This window comes from Pseudorca crassidens, chromosome 16 (genome assembly GCF_039906515.1).
Source record: "Pseudorca crassidens isolate mPseCra1 chromosome 16, mPseCra1.hap1, whole genome shotgun sequence".
Taxonomy (NCBI): Eukaryota; Metazoa; Chordata; class Mammalia; order Artiodactyla; family Delphinidae; genus Pseudorca; species Pseudorca crassidens.
The window spans coordinates 9,098,608-9,123,196 of NC_090311.1; the positions used below are offsets into that span (position 1 = coordinate 9,098,608).

At 40.4% G+C, this 24,589-nt stretch overlaps 1 protein-coding gene across 1 annotated transcript; it reads left to right on the plus strand.

Moving 5' to 3' along the window:
- The first annotated feature begins 50 nt into the window (after window positions 1-50).
- On the plus strand, window positions 51-16,083 carry LOC137208667 (ATPase PAAT-like). Its single transcript, XM_067709140.1, has 6 exons — window positions 51-391; window positions 1,167-1,370; window positions 2,195-2,267; window positions 4,383-4,589; window positions 10,764-11,218; window positions 14,289-16,083. Exons 1-6 carry the CDS (start codon window positions 228-230, stop codon window positions 14,521-14,523), a joined length of 1,338 nt encoding a protein of 445 aa, XP_067565241.1. The 5' UTR covers window positions 51-227; the 3' UTR covers window positions 14,524-16,083.
- Window positions 16,084-24,589: the final 8,506 nt, after the last annotated feature.

Consider the following 24,589-nt stretch of genomic DNA (forward strand, 5'->3'; position numbering starts at 1 on the left):
CTCCCGCCTCCCCCCCGCAGATTTTGCACCATCTGCTCAAACCGGCCGTCGTGCGCATGCGCGTGTACGGTAGTTGGTCTCTCCCCACCCCGGCGAGAAGCTGCGGCTCTGGGGTTTGCAGCCGGACGAGGCGGAAGTCGCTCTTTTCCTTTACAGTCCCTCAGTCTGGCGGAAATTAAAGAGCTGTAAGAGAGGTTCCGGAGCTGGCCTGGCGTGTAGGTGGCCAGATGGAGACCGAGACTGTACACCCGCCGCTGACCCGCCGCCCGCCGCTGGCCTCTTCCTGGGATGTCGCGTGCGGAGCCCTGGCCCAGAGTCTCCATCTCACCCGGTCTGATCTCGGCGCCCGGGACGCCGACTGGGAGGAGCTGCTGGCGCCGCCTGCCACCTGGTGCGCCGGGCCGGCGGGGACTGGGGTTGTGCTCGGTGCCAGCCACGCTCCTGGGGGAGCCTGGAGGGGAGGCGGGGGCCGTGAGGGGAGAGGGTCTGGACCCGGAGCCGAGCCGGTGACGGGTCTGTGCGGGCGGCGAGGGCGAGGAGGCAGGTCCCGGGTGGCGGGAGGGTGGGGGCGGGCCCGCGGGAAAGAGGAGGCGACTCCGGCTTGAGCGTCGGGCGCAGGGGACGGGGAGCAGGTGACCTGAAGACTCGGCGTTTCACCCCCTTCCCCCTTGTGTCCGTCACGTCGGCTCCTGAGGCCCCCTGTCGGGATCAGAACCGCCTTTCTGTCCCGAAACAAAAACCTCCTGTCGACCAAAATAGGCATTAAAAAAAAATCCAGATGTCGAAAATCTTCCTCAGCTTAGTTTTGAAAATGGCACACTTTGGTCCTTTATTCCATTCTGCACCCCGCCCCACCCCCACTTCTGAACTGTTTTTTAATTTACACTAGCTGCCCAGTACATATATTTCATTAACTGGACAGGCAATTATAGCAAGTCGCTTAGAATGTATTACAGAAGTCAAGGGAAAAGAGTGGAGAGCCCTCACCTCTAAAGCATCATTTCCTTGGGAGTTCTGTATTGAGCATCTCGTCAGTGCTTTGCAAGGCGCTTGGTCTCCAAATGCAAATGTAAATGAGTAGGATAACATGTCAACCCCTGTGGCCCATTAAGTGGGTTAATGACAGTGTTCAGAGAACTGTATAATATTCTTCCTTTTCTTTTCAGCCAGGATCTGGTGATTTTGAAAAGGAACGTGAACAGCCAAGATGAAAACCCCTGCTTCCTTTACCTGAGATGTGACCCTCCTGGAGGTGAAGAAATCGTTTCTATTGGCATTTTAAGTTCAGCAAGAAATATGGAAGTATACTCAGGAGAGGAGTACTGTGGAACCAGTAGGGGCAAGAATGTTTGTAATGTTCTGGATAACAGGTTTGTGACGTATGCGTGTGGAAGTGTTCTTCTGAAGTAGTGTTTTATTTTCTTGAGCTTTTGTGATATTTATTGATTCTCTGACCTTGGTGCCAGATACTAGGGGAGAGAAGATAAAAACATACCAGCAGACATAGAAGTTTAGACCTTTAGGGATCTTAAAGACAGTCTAGATCAGCCTAGTTGTTTTTATAAACGTGGAAATTGAGAGCTAGTGGAAGAGAGAGTAGTTGGTAAAAGATCATAGCTAGTTAGTGGAAGACTATGATCAGATGAAGTTCTGGTAAGTGTTTCTTGTCTGTTTTCTTTAACTCACAGCGATCTGTTTTCCAAAAATTAAGTTGTCTATCAGTCTGGAACTTTGAACATTTTCCTGTAGGAAACTCTTTACACATAGTGCGTGAGCCCCACACTGTGCCATACCAGTATACTTATTTAACCCATTTTTATACTTCTTGATTTTTTTTTCTGATTTCTTACAAAGATTCTGACCTAATCTCTCCTTAATATGAATCAAAATATGAAGTGTTTTATATACCGTGCATGTTGGACATAATGGGTACGTTATTGAGCTTTACAGTGTGCTCTGTGCTACGTAAGTATACATTTGATATCTAATTTCATTTTCTTATACAGCTAGTAAGTGGCAGATGTTGTCTTTGTAGCCAGTGCACTTCAGTAGGAAGTCCCAGCTGTTTATGCCTCACCAGGAAAACTGAATCCAAGGATTTAAATATTGTCCTGGAAACTTTTAATTTTAAATGTAACTGTTAAAAGTGATAATATGTAATTTTTTTTATAAATTAAATCTTTTTTATTTTTAGTGAACATGAAAAGATTATTTTGTACAAAAAATATCTAAAATTGGAGTCTTCCACACATGCTTGTAAAATAAAGGTAAGTCATTCCTAAATTTTAACTAATTTGAAAACTACAGTTGTTTTTCTACTATATATACTTATTTTCTGTAGGTTTGGTAATGTAGTTAGTCCAACTTGGTCCCTGGTTTTAGTTCAGAAATACTTAGTAAACATGTAAAAAGAAATTCTTTTCTAAATAATTGTCTACCTCTTTCAGAATTTGAACATATATTATTTACAGCAATGTCATTACATGTACGATTGATAATACAGTGGTATTGTACTTTTAAGCCTTGAAAAACTGTGATGAAAAAAAGTTTTTTAAATCGAGGTATAGTTTATTTACAATAATACATAAGTTTAAAAAATTTTTTTATCTTTATATAAAACTTAGGTGCCAAAAAAAAAGCACAAGCAGTTTTGGTCCCAACATATGGAGAAAGATAGAATATAGTTAGAGAAGTTTCAGACAAGAGCACCACAAAGTTAAAGGGATTTGGACTGCTGTCTTCAGCATGAAAAATATTGTTAAGGTGAACTTTCCTGATGTCATCAGATCTAGGGAAAGGGTACGGAGCTGGAAATCATAAGCCCTGACTATTAAGTGAGCTCTTTTGCTGACTAGCAGAATAACCTTGGGCAAGTTTCTTCACCTGTTTGGACCTACTTCATGGGTAATATTAGGAGACTAAGGAAAATAAATCTTGGATTATTTTTATCTCTAAAATTCTATGCTGATTATTACTTACAGAAGAGCACAGAACTGATTATCCCAAGATGTTGTTTTACGTGTATATACTAATAGCTTCTGAAGTCATTTAAATAAGGTGATGCGTTCATCCAACAAATACTGGAGTGCCTATTGATGCCAGATACTGTACTTGGCATTTAGGAATTGGCAGTTATGAAATAAATTGGAATGGAGCCCTCATTCCAATTCTAATATTATAGTGGGCAAGACAGATAATAGGTTGACTCAGTGTGTAAAATAGGTACTACATTCGCTAGTGAGAAGGGCTTGGGGGTTAAAAAGCAGAACAGGGATAATATGGAGGTTGGAATGTGGGTGTTTACATTTCATGAGGCATTTACTTATTTGTTGATGACAGTCACATCTTTGGTGCCACACTGAGTTTTTAGATCATGGGTCTGTGTTCACCTGTGTCTTTGTGTGATATATGGGTTTGTTGTGTCTCTGAAGGTGAATGGTATTTGAAACTGTGCTGTGGAAGTGCCAGGGAGTGAAAGAGTGTTTCATTTAGGGAAATCCTTGGGTTTGTATGAAAGCTTCTTCTGGGCCAATAGTATATGTAAGTTAAAAGTAATAGTTACTGATGCATATGTTTGAGCACTTACTCAATGATATATACTGGAAATTTTAACACATAATCCTCATAACAACCATGTGAACTCATTTTACTCCTGACTCAAGTTTGGCATTTGCCCATGGTCACCCAGGCAGAGCCATCACTGAGCACAGGTCTCTCTGATTCTAAATGCTGTTTACTTTCCACTTTGCTGCTTTGTTGTCCTACACCACACATGAAATGTCTTTTGGTCTAGAAGCATGGACAACGTGAAGAAGCATAAAGCATTGGAAAAGCTACTGGGATAGAAGCCAGATGAGCTAGGGTCAAAGCTTGACCTTTATTTACTCTTTTCACAAGTTAGAAAATCATCGTGAACTCATCTTTTCTATATGTAAACCATTGCGCTCTCTTAAGTCATCTGGACATTCTCTTAGAATTCCTTTAGAATTCATTTTAAGTTCTAAAATACTGACTTATGTTTAGTATTTCAGCAAATACTTTGCATGGGTTTCTAGAGAGTCTTATTTTGTATTAAATAATATTATAGCAAGTTTCAGTATGTTAAGGTTTCAGATTGGTATAGTTTATCCTTAATTCCTTAAATTATTAAGTAAAACATTATTTACACTTAATTTTTTAGTTGCAGTAAGACTTTTTAAATTCATGTAGTACTTTTTAGCCTTTTTCTGACTATGACTAGAGAAAACTTAAAAATGTACTTGAAGTTAATTTTCAGATTCTTGAATGCTTCAGTCTTACTGCAGTATTAACAAGAAGTGACGTTAAATAATGATTGTTTTTATTATCATTATTAATTTTCCTGAACTTTTGTTTTATATTAGTTGCTCTCCTTTGGTGAAAAGCAGTGTGTGTTCATCAGTAAAGTTGTGGTACACATGAGGCCAGTTTTGGCAAATTCTTCAGCAGGCTGTCCTGCTCTAGGATCAAGGATAGACCTGGAGAGGGTCCAAACCATCATAGAGTCCTTGGGGTCAAAGTTATCACCTGGAGCTCAGCAACTGATGAATATGGTTAGATTCCAACAGCAGGTGAGTAGAAATGGATTTCTTTCCAAATACCATTAAAATTCTTTAAATAATGGATTCTTACAAAGACTTGTGGTGACATAAATTTTTTCCTTTCAACTTTTATTATTTTTTTAACAATTTATTTTGGTTCAGAATTCTTTTTTTTTTTTTTTAGTTTTTAAATTTTGTATTTTTTTAAATAAGTTATTTAATTAATTAATTTTGGCTGCGTTGGGTCTTCGTTGCTGTGCGTGGGCTTTCTCTAGTTGCAGCAAGCACGAGCCACTCTTTATTGCGGTGCTCAGCCTCTCATTGTGGTGGCCTCTCTTGTTGTAGAGTGCGGGCTCTAGGCGTGGGGGCTTCAGTAGTTGTGGAATGCGGGCTCAATAGTTGTGGTTTGTGGGCTGTAGAGTATAGGCTCAGTAGTTCTGGCACACGGGCTTAGTTGCTCTGTGGCATGTGGGATCTTCCCAGACCAGGGCTTGAACCTGTGTCCCTGGCATCAGCAGGCGGATTCTTAACCACTGCACCACTAGGGAAGTCCCTCAAATTTTATTATTGATTTGACTGTTACCTTTACTGACTTAGGTAAAAATAGCATCTTGCAAAAAAAATGTTTTTGGTACAGACTTCACAGTTTTCTATGAATTCTCGCTCATTCATTCAGCAAGCATTTATTAAGCTCCTTCTTGAAGTATAAGACACTGTTTTGGTTAACTTTCGAAGATTCAAAGATCAGCCTGTCTTTAAGGATCTTTATTTGTAGTCTTATTAGGAGAGTCAGGGTATCTAAGTGGGGAATGATGAGAAATGCTAAGAGAGGCTTATTAAAGGAAGTAGCGTTTTGTCTAGGCCTTTAAAGAGGTAGGGTGGGATTAGGCAAGTAAACTTGGAGGGATGCAATTTAAGAGGTAGAGAACAGTATGGATTAAATCTTCAGTGCTAGAGGAATAGGATGTAGCTAGGAAATGAATACAAGTTCATTTCTCTGGAGTGAAGAAGTGACAGGAAGTTTCAGGTAGACTGGGGCTGGACCTTAGAGGATTTTGAATGATGTTACAGAGTTTGTGGGTGTTTTTTAGCTCTGTTGTAATAAATTTAATCCGCTATTATGTGTAAGATGAGTCAGTAGCAAAGATGCGTCAACAGAAAGTGAGGCTACAAGAAAGAAAGCAGCTCTGTTATTTCCATCATCCAGAGGACAGTTAATGAGAGTCTAAACTTGGAAGGAGTAACCTGATGCTGGATTGTGAGAGGCTACAGCAGTGGGGCCATTGGGACTTGACAACTAACTTAAGATGGGTTCTGTGGGAGAAAAACAGAATCAAACGTGAAACTGAAGTTTTGAAAATGGTGTTACCATAATATACATGGAACCCAAGGAGGGAAGCGACTTGGGGGAAAGGAGTGTAATTTGGGAGTGTTGAGTTTTAGATGTGAATAACACATGCCCTGGGGTGATGATGTGAGGCTATGGAAACACAGGTGGGGCTGGTGGAGTGGAGGGAGGTTTGGGAGGAGCATGCCTAGTAGATGATGGGGAAGGGGGTGAGGGGAGAGACCGGAGCCAGGAAGGAAGACCCTGGGAGAGTAGGTGCGTTTGCTAAGAATACGGGGAGAGGAAAAGGGAACCAGAAGAGCAGGTCACGGCAGTGCTTAAGAGTCGCAAGAGATCTGATGTCAGGAGACCTGAATTCAAAGCTCTTTGTTCTGTTATTTGGCATCGCTTCCTCTTTTTGAGGATAAATTTCTTCGTGTTTACAATCTAAACGATAATACTGGTAAGATCATAGGATGAAAGTTAAAACCAATAATATGAGTTTAAAAGCTTGCATAACTTTTGTGAGATTTGCCAATATTAATTTAGGACGAGGATCGTTGGATCGACAGGCAGACTCAGGAGAGCAGGAGCGTTGCTGATGGTCTTGGAAAGCATGGAAAGGAGAGCTGTGAAATGAACAGCGTCCGTACTCTCCTTGCTCTGGCACTAGCATCTCACCTCCATACCTCAGGAGGCTCCTAGCTGGTCCTCCTGCACCACGCTCCCTCTCCACAGTGCAGCCAGCATGGCCTCATCGGACTCCACGTCCCCTGTGTCAAGCCCCCTGACTGCTTCCCTTGACACTCAGAACTAATCCAGGTTCCTTACGCTCTCCTCTGAGATCTGGGCCCTCGTTACCTCCTCAGCCTCATCTCCTGCTGCATCTCCTTACATGCCTTGCTCTAGACATTCTGATGTGGGTATTCCACAAACATCCAGACGTGCTCCCACCTCAGGACCTTTGCCCTCTTAACCGTTCTCTTTGGCCAGAATCCTCTCTTTCTGGCCTTAGCAAGTCTGCCTTTTTCTTGTTATTTCAACCTCATGTTAAACGTTCCATCTTAAATGACACCTTCCCTCACCACCCTGATTAAAATATTAGCCTTTTCCTCCACATCTGTGTCATGTATTTTCATCAGCGCTTTCTTGCCTGTTTCTGTTTATGTGTTGTTCTGTGTATCTCATTAAGATATAAGCTTTGTGCAAAGACGACCTGTCTGTCTAGTTTATGGCTCCGAGTAAATTTTACATAATATATATGCCCTTTGGATTATCAACTAAATACTCCTTGGAGATCTTCAGGGGGTCAGTTTGAATAGTGATGAGATGGAAACCAGATTTTGAAGGATTAAATGGTAAATGGGTACTTAGAATGTGGAGGTAGCCAGGGTAAAGTGGGTTGTTTCAAGAATGATGGAGATTAGGAACCTGCCGGTATCAGAATCCCTTGGAATGTTTATAAAGTGCAGAATCCTGGCCCTCACCAGTGAAACACTGGTTGTGATCCAGGACTCACCTACTTATACAGGCAATGCCAGATGAGTCTTATGCATAGCATATTTTAAGAACAGATGTTTGAGGGGAAGGATCCAGTGGACATAGAGATTAAACATTTAAAAACAGAAGAAATTTTTTGTGTGTGGAAAATTTTGGAAACGTTAGAGAGGGTTAATGAATTAAGTAAAATCAGTTCATGGACTGATTTTTATGTTTTAAAACCTTGATTTTGGAAAAGAAATGACATGAATAGTAGTTTGTGGGGGTTTTTGCCCATGTTTTTAGGGTTTTTCTGTTTCATTCCCAAAATAATACATTTTCTTTGCTATGAATTTCCGTCCATTCACAAGTACATAAGGTATATTGTAAGAGGGCTCTCCCAACTCTCATCCTATTCCCAAGCTTGGTGTGTGTCCTTGTCGCATTTTCTATCATATAGAAACACAAGTCCTCCAACCAACAGCACGTGTGTTGTAACCCCCCAACACACGTGCTAAATCATTATCTATGGGGACATTTTGGGAAACCCCCTGGGGAAGAAAGAAGGTGATCCTGTTAAATCGTCTTTTAAACATGCTAATAAAAGTCTTCTTTCTCGTGGGGAGGCTATATTTATGAATGATTCTCACAGGATATACCTGGTTCTCTAGGATTGCTTTTGTCCACAAACAAGGAATCCATGGAATGTCTTCCTGGAAAGTGTCATATAAGCTCTGTAACTATCTGTTGAGTATAAAGTAGGGATGTTTCATGACCAGAACCTCTCCTTCTATGGAAGGGGTGTAAACCCACACTGTTTGGAACCTTCATATGTTAATTGGGGCAGGGCCTGTCCTGATGAGGAAAGAAAGGACCTGGGGAGCAGCTTTCTAGACTCCCTGCTTCACCTTTGCCTTGTGGTTCCTTGTTTCCTGGGAAGTTTCTTAAAGTGATTTCTTCTTTCCTTGTATTTGAAGTTCACATGTGCTGACTTTCATTTGTTTTTACTTTAGCAATTTAGAATAATTGAGTAGGAATTCTGAGTCAAAGTGCCTGGCATAGTTGTCATTTAATGTTATCTGAGGGAAAGCTGTGCCCGACTTTCTCAAAGAAAATATATTCAGTTATTCAAGGTTTTCATTGTTTACCATTTTCATCTGAAAAAAGTAAAAAGATCTTTTTTCTTGCATTTTCAAGGTGATACTTGTTCAAATTCTTTATAATTAAAGAAGTTAAAGACAGTGTCTTGAGAAATCCTACAAGATGTTCAGAGATAAACAGTTTTTCAAAAATCCGGGGGTATATGTGTACATATATGAAATTAAGTATACACATGTACAAGTATGTGGACACAATTCTACATAAATGGTTTCATGTTTTTTTAGGCTGCTTTGTAATTTTTTTTTCACATAAAATATGACACGGACCCTAAACAGTAAGTATGTATGAATTATTTTATACATATTCTTCTGCCTACTTTTAAAAGGGTTTGAGGTGCCTTGCAAGACAACATACGACAGCTCAAGAAAATTAAGAATTGAATAAAGTCAAACAAAAGGAGCAGAAGAATAGTCATCAGCAACTAAGGTTGGGTCATTTACTGCACTGCCATATAGATTAACCTGTGAATTTCTTAACATTTAATTCAAAGTGAGAAATAATCACCGTAAGAGCTTTTATCTGAGAAAAATACGACTAATTTTTATAATCAGTGAATTTATTATAATAAAATATTACTGTATATCAAAATAGAAAAACTCATATAGCATATGTCTTAATTGCATTTGGATTTTTTAATTATAATTTCTGCCAAATTAATTTTCACGTACGATTTTGACATTGATTCCACTATTTATGTGATTGCTGTTTTGTAGAATTTTCAATTTTCTATCATAAAGTTTTTTTGCAGTACCAGAATTTTGCCACTACCAAAAATAATTGAGTTTTTCCTTTATGACTGAGTAAAGCTCCTTTTCACCTAAGGAGAGTTGTCTAATTTTTAAATTTTGTAAATATAATTATATGTAATCCTTGTTTTCAGGAATAATTTAAGATTTTTTCAAAACTTGCATTCAATAGAAGAAGGTAAGATTTCTTTATAAAGAGAGTTTCTCCAACAGGCAGTTCAGTAGAAGTTCCGTGGGGCCTTTGTTGTTCCCACCCTACCAACATCCCTGCTCCTGTCATTCCCCTATCCTGCTATATTTTCCCTAAAGTATTTATCACCATCTCTATTCACAGGATGTATTGTCTTTCTTTCTTTTTTTCTTTGTTGTTTGTCTCTCCCTGCTCCCTAGATTGTAGTGTCCACAGATCAGCAATTTTCATTTGTTTTGATCACTGGCTTATTACCAGTGACTGAGACAGTACCTAACACAGAGTAGATTTGTGGTGAATATTTGTTGAATGAATGAGTTTGGGGCTGGCTTAATCCAAGAATCATTTTTTAGAATATCCAGAAAATATACGGACTGAGGGTCTTCACCTAATCTTGTGTAATTTTCTCAGTCTCTCTCACTAGATACTGAGCAACATTAAGTATGAGATGATATCCCCTATAAGAATCCCTAGTAGAGTTCTGTGTTTAGAATTTAGGATGGAGGTGTATAACTTAACATTTAGATAGGCTAGAGGTAGTTTTGCTTTTCTCTTGTGGAAAAATTGAAGAGCATAGCAAGAACATGGCCCTGTGTAGGAGACAGTGTAACCTGCTCTCAAAGGTGAGCCTGAGTCTTCTCAGGAAATAATATAGCATAGCCGGTTGCGTTGAGGCCACAAAACATAATCATTTACCCTCCAATTATTAAGGCAGACTTAGCCAAAAGGTAGGTTGTTTTAGTCATTGAAAATGTCACAGAAGTACTCATATAACATCATACTTTAAATATGTAACTATCTGGTCTGTCTTCCAGTGAAAATAAGTTGCATATCCTTAGGTTGGCTTTCCATATGTGACAGTGGGCAGATGATTTTTAATTCTATGAAAGTTATCAATTACTGTGACTCAGCTGAGAATAGTACATTTTTACCATATATTAAGGAGGGCTTTGTAGTGGAAACATTAAAATATGCCCATGCAATTTTACTAAGTATGTTTGTATTTATTTGAATATTTTCCTTAGCAAAACTAGTGAAATGATTAGAAGTCCTGACTCTGGAGTTCGGTGGCCTGGGTTCCAGTCCTGCTTCTGCCACTGACTAGTTGTGTTACCTTGGCCAAGTTAACTTTAGTCTTGGTTTCCTAACTTGATATTGGGGTAGTAGCTATAGCCTACTCCATGTGAAAGTTCTGGGGATCAAATGAAAGTAGGCAGGTTGCCTGACTCTGAGTTACTCCAGAGGTTACCTGTCATTATCATTCATGTTAATAATAACATTTTCTTATTTACCTTGCTTAGAATTGTATTCCCATCGGACAGCAGCTTCAGTCAGTTTTGGGAAGCACTGGATTCAAGCACATGATCGGACTGCAATCATCATCCGCTTCAGGGGCCTTCGACAAGTCATCCCCCACACCTTTCCCTTCCAGGACTGGATTGACATCTGGAAACGTGGCTGAAGACTTAAAAGCTTACATTGATAAAAGTACGCAGCCAGCTGGTGGAGGAAATGTGACAAGCCTCCAAGAGTGTAAAATTGTGCCACAAAACCATTCTCTTCCTGAGAATGATCTTAAGAATGCAGTATCTTCTTTGCTACCAAAGAAAGCAAGTGACAGCTCACATATACCTAACTCTGAGTTGCTGCCTGTTCTGCAGAATCTGTGTGGTCAAGTGAACCATCTCCGTGTGGGACCCAACACCAAGTGGCAGGAAAGCATCACCAAGCCCGGCGAAGGCATTGTTGGTGTTACGTGAGTGTCTAAGACGAGTGTGGTTTCGATTGGGGGCAGGAGGGGGGAGGCAGGTGGAGGAAAGCAGGTTTGTTTCAATAACTACTGCCTAAAAATGTTTCCAGAGAGGATTGTAGGAGCTTTCACATTTCACCATTAACACACTATAGGAAAGAAAGACTCAGTAGGGGAGGGTGGATTGCTTTGAAAGAAGTGGGTAAAACTGGAGGCGCCGAGCACTTCTCAGGCATCTGATGGAAGGGGTACAAGCAGCAGATAGGGTCAGAGTAGAGAGTTGTCTGCATGAATGGAGAGGAGCTGTGGTGACCATGATATGTACATTTTTTGCCTGATTGTATGAAGTGAGCCATTGTAACATTTCCTCTGTAGATCGTGTGTGACCTAGGCTAATTTCGGAGTCACCCAAACATTTTTCAGCTCTGAATTATTTCTAGTGTACAGGCCCTTATCCCCTGATCTCATAATTCCAATTTTTTCCAGTCCTGCTTTGATTGAGGGGTAGCTAAGTGTTTAGTATGTTCCTCAACCTTTATATAGATGTAATGTGTCCAAATTTTGCACTAGATTGGAATTCAGGACTCTAATCATAGTTCTAGCTTAATTATTTTGCCTTAGTGTTTAAATCTTTTGGTTTAGACATTTTTCCCATGTAAAATGAGGTAGTTGTATTGGTTGAAATTTTAATGTCTCTAATAGCATTGAAATTTGAGGAGTTTAATAAGTTATTGAAAAAAAAGTGGTTCTTACTTGGGCAGGACAAGGAAGGATAACAGTAGTCTTTAATAGTTGATAGTCTACATCAGTGTTAACCTATGATATGACAAAACAAAACAAACAAATAATAAAACCCAAAGAAAAAAACCCTAAATATTTAAAAACTGCTTCTGGGTCCAGCTGAGATGGAATGTCCCCATTTCCTCAGATCCCCCACTTTACCAATAAAATCCCTGGACATAATCCAGCAAACATACAAAGACTGTAAAAGGTGGAAAGAAGTCAGATTGCTCAGGGACTGTGGGGCTTAGTGTTCCTTGGTTCCTAGTTACCTGCGAGTTTCTTTCATCATAGATGGGTATAGGATTTTGTCAAATACTTTTCCTATGGCCATTCATATGATCATGAATTTTCTTCTGTAGTCTGTTCATATGGTGAATTACATTAATTTCAAAAACTGAACCTGCCTTGTATACCTAGAATAAATCCCACTTGGTTGTGGGCTGTAATTCTTTTTTACACAATGCTGGATCTGATCTGCTAATATTTTGTTGAGTATTCTTGCATCTAATTCATTAGAGATACTGGTCTGTATTTTTCTTGTCCTGTCTTTGTCCGGTTTTCACGAGGGTGATACTGGCCTCATAAGATGAGTTCTACATCTTAGAAGAGATTGTGTAAAATCGGTGTTATCTCTTCTTAAGGTGTTTGGTAGAAGTCTCTAAGGAAAGCAGCTGGGCCTGGTTATTTCTTTCCTGGAAACTGTTAAATTACCAATTCAATTTCTAACATAGTAAAGTTGTCAATTCTCCCTATTGATATGCAGGCTTAATATTATGCATATTAAAATCCCACCACAATATTTGGCAGACATAAGCAGGATCATTTTCAAAATTATATGAAAAACAAAAGAGGTAGAATAGCTAAAACAACTTTGAAAAAGAAGAATGAAGTGGGAGGACTCACTCTTCCCAGTGTCGAGTCTTATGTAGTTAGAGTATTCAAGATGATGTAGTGATGGCAGAGGGACAGACACGTAGGTCAATGGAACATAATGGAGGGCTCAGAAATAGACCCACAAAAATATGCTCAACTGATTTTTGACAAAGGTGCAACAGCAATTCAATAAAGGAAGAATAGTCTTTTTAACCCACGGTGATGGAGCAATTGGATATCCGAAGGGCAAAAAGTGAACCATGACCCAAACCTCATACCTTATATAAAAATTAGCTCAAAATGGATCATAGACTTAAATGTAAAACATAAAGCTATAAAACTTTTCTAATAATACATAGGGGACAAACTTTGGGGACCTAAGACAAGACTTCTTAGATATGACACCAAAAGCAAGGTAATAGAAAATTTGATATATTGGATGCCATGAAAATGTAATACTTTTGCCCTGTGAACAACTCTGTTAAGAGGAATAAAATACAAATTACAAAGTGGGGAAAAATATTGGCAAATTACGTATCCAACAAATGACATATCTAAAATATAGAAAGAACTGTCAAAACTCAACATTAAAAAAATCCAATTAGAACATGGGCAGAAGACATAGACATTTTATCAGAGAGGATGTACAAAAAGCAAATAAGCAAATGAAAAGATGTGTGACCGACCTCAGGGCTATTAAGGAAACGCATATTAAAACGACAATATACCACTATACAGTTATTTAAATGGCTAAAATAAAAAGTTTAAAAGTGGTAACAACAGCAAGTACTGATGAGGATGTGGAGAAACTGGATCTCATTTTAAATCCTGTGAGGTTTTAAAATGGTACAGCCACTCTAAAAAATATTTTAGCAGTTTCTAATAACTAAACGTAAAGTTGTGCTCCTGGGCATTCATCCCAGAGAAATGAAAACATCTGTCCACACAAAAGCCTGTACACAGTTGTTCATAGAAGCTTCCAGTAATTTAATAAAGTTGTGTGGATTAAAAAAGAAAAAAACTATTTAAATTGTACAGTTGCTTGGGGAAGTACTTGGAAAACCTTAAAAAAATCTTGCAAGATTACTTTAGATTTGGAGCTCAAAATCAAAAGGACCCTTTCTAAAGAGCCATTCTTTGAGGGTAGAAATTCCATCATCTTCATTTTTATATTCTCATTTCAATTGTATGCTTAAATATTTGAAGAATTGAAGAAATAGAATGCTTTGGGCATTCAGGATTGCGGTCACCTGTTGAGTGTGTATTTTAGAACCTGGAAGTGTGCTGTATGGAGACAGTATAGTTGTGGAGACAAATTTCAGCAATGTGTGTTGGCTGCTTTATCGTACTACAGTTTGGTTGTTTTTGTTATAATATTAGGGAAAATTGTTACATTATTATTTTTTTAATTTACTTTTAGAATGGAAGAGCAATCCATTTGTTCCTACTTGGAAAAGATTCTTTCTAAAAATATGGAACTGATGGAAAAGAAACTTATGGACTACATTGATCAGCGAATATATAAACTCCAGGAGCACATAGATAATAAGATTGCTTTGTTAGTGGACTTGCTGCAAAGTCCCAACTCCCCACCCTCTGGCACGCCTCTAAGACATTATGACTCTGGAGAAAGACTTTCAAATGGAGAAAGATAGCACTGAACATGTTCAAAGTACTACAGATATTTATTACATATTTATTACAAATCCAAACCCCAAAAAGTCAAAGCAACTATTTAATGTCATTTGAGGATCACCGTTTACTTACGTAAAGCAATCTCAGTGTTCATTTTAACTGACTGTTACTGTAAATCTCATCCTGTACACTAAGAGTTAACATGATAGGGTCAAAAATTATTTTTGTTTTCCATATTTTTCACTTTTATAAGAAATTTACATATACTTGCTTAAAGTGTTCAGGTTTTTTAAGGATTTCTAATGCTTTTCATTAGTTGGTAGTTTATGTGTGTTTGATTGGAATACTCTTAATTTTTAGAAAGACCTTATGTTTTACGGGTATACAAAATGCTTAGAATACTTGATTGTTATTTTTTCTTTTTCTAATTGATCTTAGAAAACTGGGTACTTAAGACTTGCAACCTTTAATTTCAGATCACCATATTACCTTTTTTATTGTTTATTTCAGATAAAAAATTAGATGGGATATTTGGCATGTGTAAAATTGGTTTACATTGGGGCCATTAATTTTGTGTTCTGTCACACTGTAGTTATGGATAGAAAAGTAAAAATTAGAACTGACCTATTCTTTGTTAGGATTATTACTTTAGATTTTATGTTTGATGTAAAATGAGAGAAGTCATCTTGTTTGATCTCCATCAACTCAGAAAGTAGAAGGAATTCTCTCCTTTTCTGAGCTGATACAGGTTCTTCTTTCCAGAGCCCTTTTCTGATTAAAGTGTGAAATGCTGAGGTTCTGCATTGAAGGATTAAGGCATATGAATCAAGGAGATTGCAGATCTCTCTGGCAGACATGATTTTCAGAAATTATACCTATTGTATATGTGTTGTAAGGTGATATATTTGCATCTGAAAAATAAATGCATCCACTCTGGAAAGTACTTGTCTTAAACAAATAAAAATATTGTTTTTTCATCTAATATTTAAGATGAAAAAGGATGGTTTACACTCATTTAGTATGTTGTATTTTGATGAATTTAGTTCTTTGAAGTGAAAACTAATATAAAGTGTGGTCATTTATTAATCACTCTGACCTTAGGGACATGAGGACTTGTATATTACTTTTTCAGCCTTTTCCTAATTTATTAACAACATATGTAGCCATTAGGTAACATTTCTTTCAGCACTCAGGAGAAATGTGTCTCATTTAAAGCTGAACCCTTTCATTAATAGTTTATACAATTTCTAAAAAAAAAAAAAATAGTTTATACAATTTCTGATTATTGTGGTCTGTTCTTTGATTCACAAATTGCTTTAATATAATTATAACGAGAACACATGGGCTATGTTTTCTAAAGTAATTAAAATAAATACAATATTCATGATTATAGTAGTAGAAATAATTCAGATGAGCTTTAATTCCTGATCATCCATTTCTTAATTTCTCCATGTTAATGAAAACCTAAATTATATTTTATATATATTAGAGATTCATAGTTATTGATTTTCTTATACTTACAAACTGCTCTATGTATGTATATGTAATTGCTTTATTAAAATTATTATCACCTAAGAAAATACTGCCTGCTCAGATAGGAGGAACAGACCACAGTATGTACAAAATATCTATTAAGTCTTTTTTTTCTTGTAACTTTTCTGCCCCTGTATGTGTCACACCCAGTAAGTCAAGTCTGGGAAATCAGGGCTGGCAAATGCACCTTCAGAGGTGTCACGGTAACCACTGCAGTTTGAGGTGGCTGCAAGGGGTATGTGGGTGATCAAAAATTAAATCAAGATACAGGTTACGGGGAACTTCCCTGGTGGTGCAGTAGTAAAGAATCCGCCTGCCAGTGCAGGGGACACGGGTTCCAGCCCTGGTCCGGGAAGATCCCACGTGCCATGGACAACTAAGCCCGTGCGCTATAACTACTGATCCTGCGCTCTAGAGCCCGTGAGCCACAACTACTGAGGCCGCATGCCTACAGCCCGTGCTCCACAAGAAGCCACCGCAATGAGAAGTCCACGCACTGCAATGAAGAGTAGCCCCCCGCTCTCTGCAACTAGAGAAAGCCTGCACACAGCAACGAAGACACAGCGCAGCCAAAAATAAATAAATTTATAAAAAGATACAGGTTACGTATTTTAATTTCCACATTGCCTCGCCTTTGAGTATTAATTCATCTCTTTCTTTCCTGTGGTAGCATATTAAGTTTTTCATCCCTCTATCATCACTGGACTTTGACCCTTTTAGGTTCAGGGCAAGGAGTGAGTTTGTGTGCTGCTGCCACGTGGCTCATACACAGAGACGACCACTGGAGGCTCTTCCTCACTTAGCCCCAGCCTGGCTTTCCAGGCTCATTGGCCACCACCACGTGACCCGCGTTGCAGCCCGCCCTTTCTTCCCAAGTCTCCTCAAGCTGCTGCTTCCGGCAGATGAGAGTCCTCGTGCACTGATCCCCACCTCTTCCTGCCCTACATCACACTACTGTTCAAAGCTTAGCTGAGGTGCAGCCTTCATGAGCTGCCCTTGGTCTCTCCGTTCCTCAGCAAGTGACTGGACACGTGAAACATGAGAAAACAACACAGAAGGCGCTTTTTAGGGGTAAGTAAAACAGTTTAGATTGGCTCAAGCACATGACGCATGTCAGGTAGAGGAAAGGCTTGAAAAGGTAGCCTGGGTCTGGCCTGGGAAAACCATCGCTGCTCCACTCGGGATTTGTTAGCACCAAATAATCAGTGGCTCAAGCAGGAGGGTGACGTGATTCGCTCTGGGCCTCAGAAAGGAGTGGAGCTTTGCTTGGGACCTCACGTGCAGAATTTCTTGGCGTTCTGCTTTGGGTGCTATGAATGTACAACCATGTAACATCTGGTTGCCTGACAAAGGTAAGTCAGTGTTGCTCTTCATTTGCTCTCCAATCTCTGTCAGAATCACCTGGGGAAGTTGTTAAACATGAAGGTTTAACAAATCGCACCAGAGGGAGAAGCGGTCCCTGAATAGGCATTTCAAAAGATCTCAGGGTTATTATTATTTAGATAACAGGCTGAGCTTGGGGAGTCCGCTTTGGTCTCTATCATAGCACACCTCGACACAGAGCCATCTGATCAGCCCCTCCCATCTGCCTTACCTGGGAGCTGGTTAGAAAGGCAAACTCGAGCTTTACCCCAAAACCAATGAGTCAGAACCTCTGGTGGGGCCCAGCAGAGACCCTTCGGTGAAGGTTCCATCAAAAACTTAATGTTTTCACTTTCACACTTTGCATCTGGATGAAGCCTGTGAACGGAACACATCTGTGGTTGGAGAAGAGCCACGATCAAAGGGATCAACTGCTCACATTGGCGTCACAGTTTACAAAGTGGTGACACCTGTGTTCTCACTGAACCCTCTCAGACGTTAATAGCCTCCACCGCCATTGTCAAACCACACATTATTCATTATCTTTTCTCTTTCGAGAAGAAGCAACAGGCTCGGGGAGCTGAACCACTTTGCCAACCATTCTATCAGGTAAGTGGGGAAGATGGGCCTGGAATCCAGGACTCCTTTCCTTCCCCTTACTTCCATTCTCTGTTCCTCGTGCCCATGTGGGTTTTGGTATAGAACCTTCTTACTTGGAACTGATCCCCTTTGACATTTGAAATCCAAGGCTATTGAAAGGAGAAGTGACGCCTCTTCCATGGCCACCTCTCTCAAGGTAAAGCAGGTACACCATCTTCCTAGTTGTCCCTTCCTTTCCTCACATCACTACTTCCTCCTCCTTTTTTTTTTGGCTGCGCCATGCACAGCATGTGCAGCTTGTGGGATCTTAGTTCCCTGACCAGGGATTGAACCCGCGCCTCCCTGCAGTGGAAGTGCGAAATCTTAACCACTGGACCACCAGGGAAGTCCCACTACTTTCTCCTTCAGGGCAGTCCCATGCCCTGCATTGGACAGCAGCCCAGGATTTCAGTTTTCTGCCATTTTGACATTTTCTCTCCAAATGCCCTCAGAGACCATATTTCCAAGATGACTTAGAGAAAAAATCACAAGGATAGAAAAACCTGAATTCTCTTTCCATCTTAGTTATTCCTGCTGTGTAACTTTGGATGAGTGGCTTTACCTTTCTTGGCCTCAGTTTTCTCTTCTGTAAGATTGGAGATATCACAGCCTACTCATTCTCTTGTATGAAGTTTATATGACTTGCCTAGCACAGGCCTAGTATATAGGAGATATCCAGTAAATGTTAAATTTTTCCCTCCCTCTTTCTACTCTTCTGTTCTCTGTCTTCTTAAGTAGCAAGAATGGGACTTCCCTGGTGGCCCAGTGGTTAAGAATCCGTCTTGCAATGCAGGGGACGCCCGTTTGATCCCTGGTTGGGGAACTAAGATCCCACATGCTGTGGGGCAACTAAGCCGAGGTGCTGCAACTACTGAGCCCGTGCACTCTGGAGCCCATTGGCCACAACTAGAGAGAAGCTTGCCCACTGCAACAAAAGATCCCGTGTGCCGCAACTAAGACCTGACACAGCCAATAAATAAATAAATATTTAATAAATAACAAGAGTGACATACGTGGTTCTTAATATCATTACTATTCCAGTACATTTGAAAGTCCCCCCTCTCTTCCATCTTAGGTGCTATAGGGAAGTCACATTCAAAGTCAATTATATTGAGCAGTCGTTCTTGAGTCTGGTTCCTGAAGCAGCAGCAGCAGCATACCCTGGGAACCTACTTGAAATGCAGATTTTCAGGCCCTACCTCACAATACTGACTCAGAAGCTCTGGGGCTGGGCCCAGCCATCCATGGTTCATCAAGCCCTCCAGCTGATGTGGATGCATGCGCAGTTTGAGAACCGCTGGTCTACGTTTAAAAGCACAGGCTCTGCAGCCAGATTGCATGGGTTCCTTGCTAAAACCCCACTGACACCCTCCAAAGGTGTTCTATAACAGGCAGAAAAAAAATCTAGACTTTTTACTAAGAGCTCTAAACCCCCATAAGATTTTGTCCTTGGCTAATTTTTCCAACTCCGTCTCCTACCACCGCTCTCCCCTGGATGCATCCCACTAGCCACAATGGCCCTTTTCTTGTCCCTTGAACGCACCAAACCCACTGCAGCCTTGGGATTCAGTTACTATTTTCTTTGCCTGGAATACACCTCCTCACTTTGCTCCCCCGTTTTTCTAGGACTCTGCTGGAATGTCACCTGTTCAGAAAGGTATGTCAGCTATTTTTACTTTCTTTAACTGTCCTTTAAGGGGTAGATCTTTTCAGGACAAATTCTATTAGTTTTTCTTCATCCGAGAATGCCCTTTTTCCTCCATTCCTGAACGATAGTTTTGCCAGATACAGAATTTAACAGTTGTTTTCATTCAGCACTTGGAAAAATGTCATGTACTGCTTTCTTCTGGCCTCCATGGTTACAAACAAGAAAGAAGTGCGTTGTCCTGTGAATTGGTGTTCCTCTGTAGGTAATGTGTTGTTTCTAGCTGCTTTCAAGTTTGTTTCTTTGTCTTTAGTTTTCAGAAGTTGAATTTAGAACGTGTCTTGCCGTGGATTTTCTTGGCTTTATCCTGTTCAGGATTTTCTCAGCTTCTTGAATCTGTCTTTTGCCAAATTTGGGAAGTTTTTAGCTATTATTTCTTCAAAACCTCATCCCCATTCTCTCTCTTCTTTCCTAAGATTCTGATAACATAAATGTTGGAAATTTTGTTATGGTCCCAAAGGTCCCTGAGGCTTTGTTAATTTTTGTTCAGATTATTAAATTCTCTTGTTCTGTCCTCAAGTTCGCTGATTTGGTCCCGTCATTTCCATCTGCTACTGAACCCTTCCAGTGAGGTGTTTTTGTTTTGTTTTGTTTTTTAATTTCTGTTAATGTACTTTTTAGTTGTATAATATCTATTTGGTTTTTTTGTTGTAACTTCCCTTTCTTTGCTGAAATTTCAATATTGTCATTATTTCAAGAAGATTTGGTATTGATTACCAAAGGCTTTGTAGGATTCTGTCTTCAATTCTTTCTGGATAATTCCAACATTTGATTCATCTTGCTGTTAGCATCAATTCATGGTCTCTTCTCATTCAGGTGTTACTTCTCTGGTTCTTGGTCTGCCAGGTGATTTTCCATTGAATCCTGAATATTTTGGCTATTATGTTAGGAGACTCTAGGTCCTATTTAAATCTTTAATTTTATCAGGTAGCCACCGGGTTAGGTTTAGAATGCAGATCCTGGCCTATTTTCGTGGGATGAGGTTCCAATGACAATATAATGTTCAGAGGCTTTTCAGTGCTACTTTGATCTGCTTAGTTTTTTTGGTGCCACTGGGGCTCCCAAGCCTCCAGCAGTGCTGCCTGAAGGAGCAGGAGATTCCCCAGGCTACAGCCATTTGGTGCATCTAGGTGTGAGAGGGAATCTCTGGCCCACTTCCGCTAGCCACTGACTGTCAGGGGGCTCCCACACTGTCCGCCTTGCCACTGGGCTAGCCTGGGCTCGTCAGCAGGACTCGCATTAAATCCAGGGAGAATGAACTCTCCAGAGCCACCCTCTGTTGCTGGATTCAGAGTTGGGGAACATCGGGCCTGGGCTACCTTCTTCTATCCTGATGCTATACTGCTCATCCAGGCCCAGGATCCCTAACCAGTTTGCTTTCTCTTTCCAACTTTCACGGTTCTCCTTCGTTTGACCTTTGTTGTGTTTTCTTTTGGTTTTTACCTCAGGTATTACAGTTATTCTTTGCAGAGAGGAGCCGGGAGAAACAAATCTAAGCTTTCTTGTCTGTATCTGGAGTCTCCTCATTTAATGTTACTAGATTGGCTGCGTATGAGTACCTTAAATCATATATACTTGACTTAGAACAGGTATCCTATTCAACTTTCATTTTTGTAACCCTTTTAACTATAAAGTATGAAAATCTTGCAATGTCAATGAGCATATATGCTTTAATCCTAGTAAATGGCTCTGTATTATTTCATTGTGTAGCTAACATAAAGTCGTCTATAATTGAACTCCTAAGTGTAAGACTATTTTTAATCTCCCCGTTTCTATCTTTTTCCTTTATTTTTTAAATTGAAATTTTAAATCCTTAAAATTGTCGTGAGGGAAATAAGACCTGCAAAGTTAAAGACTTAGAATTAAGTGATTCAAAATAGTATATCTGTTTCATGGGGGCTAAAATATACCTACACATGGAACAGAATTCGGAACTCCATGAAAGAGCTGGTGTCCAGAGAGCTGATGTCACACAGCCTATGGCCTGATAGGCATACAAGTTGGAGCTGGACAGAGGCTGTGCTTCTAAAGTGAGCTCTTCAACCTTGGATCTTAATTCCTCCTAACGGGGATGATTCGATCCCTGTTTCTCAAATTACAGGTTTGATAAAATATCCTGTTCCCTGAAGTTTTTTTGTTCAATTTTTTTCCAGTTGGCCTTCATCCAGATCTGGATGGTTTAACTGTAGTAAGTATGTTTAGCCGTAGAATTGTTTATGCTTCTTTCCTGGCTCACGTTCCCCAATTGCATTGTGTTAGATTAAGCAAATTGCTTATTCCAGACAAACCGGATTTCCTGGGAGGATTTAGGGGGTAAAATGGCAGAAAGGCCTCTGGTCTCCTGTTGAGACAGAATGAGGGACAAAAGTCTCCTAGAATCTCCTTAAACCATGAGATGGCATGACAGCTGTCAGTGGGAGAATTAAAAACTTTCTTTCCTTAAAACATAATCACTTATGAAATGGGTTTGTGTATTCTATTACATAGCATGATATTTTTTAAAAAGTCTTTCCCTTAGTCATTCCCATAAAACAGTATTTTTAAGTTTGCTGAACAGCAAAGGGTCAATCCTGACTCTATCAGTAAATATATTTCATGAGACCCAGGTGTTTGGGATCAAAACCATTTGCTCAAGTGCAGGCCTGTTTTTTACTGACAGTTGCACATTACTGCCTGTGAAAGGGAAAAGATTCTTCTCAATTTTTCTATTAATTTCCTTCTCTCTGGACTTTGTAGTTCAGTCTTTTTTCATCCGTGAATAAACCTTTACCCAACCTGGACCAGCTCAGGATTCTGGGCTTCTCCGGGAAGATCCATTCATGTTTTAGATGCATCAGGAAGGCTCTGTGGCTTGGGTTCATTCTTCTTCCACTGAAGGAAGCCTACTGAGGGTGCTAAGTGACTGTGGGCAGGGGGAACTCACACTCACTGCTTGCCTGCACTTCTCTGCCCAGGTGTGTGTAAGATGTTTGACCTCAAGATTATGATTTGCCATTGGTGGCGGCTTACTGGTGACCGCATTTGTGCTGATAGACGTTATCATCTGTCTTTACTTCAAAGTAGCTGACACATTAAAGTGAGTGATGTGGGTAAGAGTGGCTAACACCCCCCCAGATGGGATCCTGGGGCTCTGTGCTGAGCGGGGTCATCCCTTGCCCTGTGGCCGCACCCCGGGTGAGGTCAGGAACAGCAGGAGGGTTTGAGACGACAAAGGCAGTGCGTGTAGGATCTTGGCTTCTTCCCCTTCTGGTTTGGGGCTGTGAGCTCGTAAGTAGAATGTTCTCAGCCAGGTGGCTCTGTGCTGCTTTGTCACTTAACCTCATTGAGTTTACCTTCAGCTGGCTGATTGCACACTGGCTGGCCCCGCTCCGTTCAGGCTCTGCAGATTGGGGACTGTCGGGGAGACTGTGTGAATGAGTCTCTGCCTCTGTTCACCCAGACGACGGGCTGAGCTGACCTCCTCTTGCCTGAGTTGGGGAGCTCTCGGGGTGTCCTCGGGGACGGGGAGGGGGGCCTACAGGACTCTGGGGAAGCACCTGAGGAAGCTGACAAGGGAGTGTAGATCAGACAAGAGAGCATTAAATTGGGGGGAAAGAAACCTTCAAACATGGGAGAGATTGGTTGTCAGAAGCAGTGGTGTTCCCATTCATTAACGTTCCAAGGAGGCAGCATAAGTTGTTGAACAGAGTCCTGCATCAAGCTTTCAATGACCTGCCTTTTATTTACAGCTCCTCCTCTGCTTGTATGTGTTTGATCAAGGCACTGTGTTTCTCCATGTCTCAGATTCCTTATCTAATAATGGAGAGAAAAAACAAGCAAAAAAGCAGTGGTGTTCCCATTCTAGGGAAGTTAGGCCTGTGTGCTGGAAGGTGAATCCCAGCACCCAGGGGACGGCTGACTTTGGCACCTGTCATGCTCTGCACTTGGAGGACTTGCAGTGATCATCTCGTGACCCACACTTGCAATTCACTCTCCCTTATTTGCTGTAACCTGATTTTACATTTCTGGCAATCTTAGGAGAGAAAGGGATTAGACAGGAACTTGGGACGGGGGCAGAGCACTTTGCGCTGGTGTCATGTGTTTGATTGGCTCCAGCCCCAAACTTTCCAGATACCCCTGACAATTGTAACAGATGGACTGAAATGAAAAATTCTAATTCCATGCTTTGTGTATATTTTTCTGAAGTGCTGCAAAGGCCCCTGTTGCTATGACCATAACCAAGAGCAATCGAGACAAGGTCACTGGGGCTACAAACTCCATCTCTGAGTCTTATCCCAGCCTCCAGTGCTGTGAAGAATGTAGCTTTCCTGCCGAATTTGACCCCCTGCCATCGTGCTTCTGTGACATAAACAAGGGACTCTGAATACAGAATGAGTAGTAGAAGGTGTCTATAAATACCAACTGCTACCATCTGAGCAGTTACAGAAACAAGGATTCTGTCATATTTCCTCCTTATTTGTTATGAATATATTATGTGTGTATTTACATATATTAAGAAAATATCTTTGTTTTCTTTCCTCTCTTATTTCCATATCATGTAACATAAGATATATTGACTTTATGTCAGCATTCAGTATTTAATTTTACATCATAGTATTTAGGTTACAGGATATCAGGAAAATAGTGAACATCACTCAAGGACTTCCCTACTCTTCTGGAGAAGGAACTAGTGTGTTTTGGGTTGCACGCAGAATAGTTGTATCATGTTAGGTGGAATTATGACCTTATTGTTGTCTTTATCTGGAGATTAAGTATGCTTTAAGAAGATGCATACGAGTGCCACGTTGACTCAGGGTGGACTTGTGGTGGTTAATTTTATGGGTCAACTTTACTGAGCTGAGGGATGC

Excerpts from the sequence above, each read along its gene's own strand:
- LOC137208667 (XM_067709140.1), top strand. The coding sequence starts at position 228 with ATGGAGACCGAGACTGTACACCCGCCGCTGACCCGCCGCCCGCCGCTG. Across the intron at positions 2,268-4,382 it reads CACATGCTTGTAAAATAAAG|TTGCTCTCCTTTGGTGAAAA; the intron begins GTAAGTCATTCC and ends GTTTTATATTAG. Across the intron at positions 4,590-10,763 it reads TGGTTAGATTCCAACAGCAG|AATTGTATTCCCATCGGACA; the intron begins GTGAGTAGAAAT and ends TACCTTGCTTAG.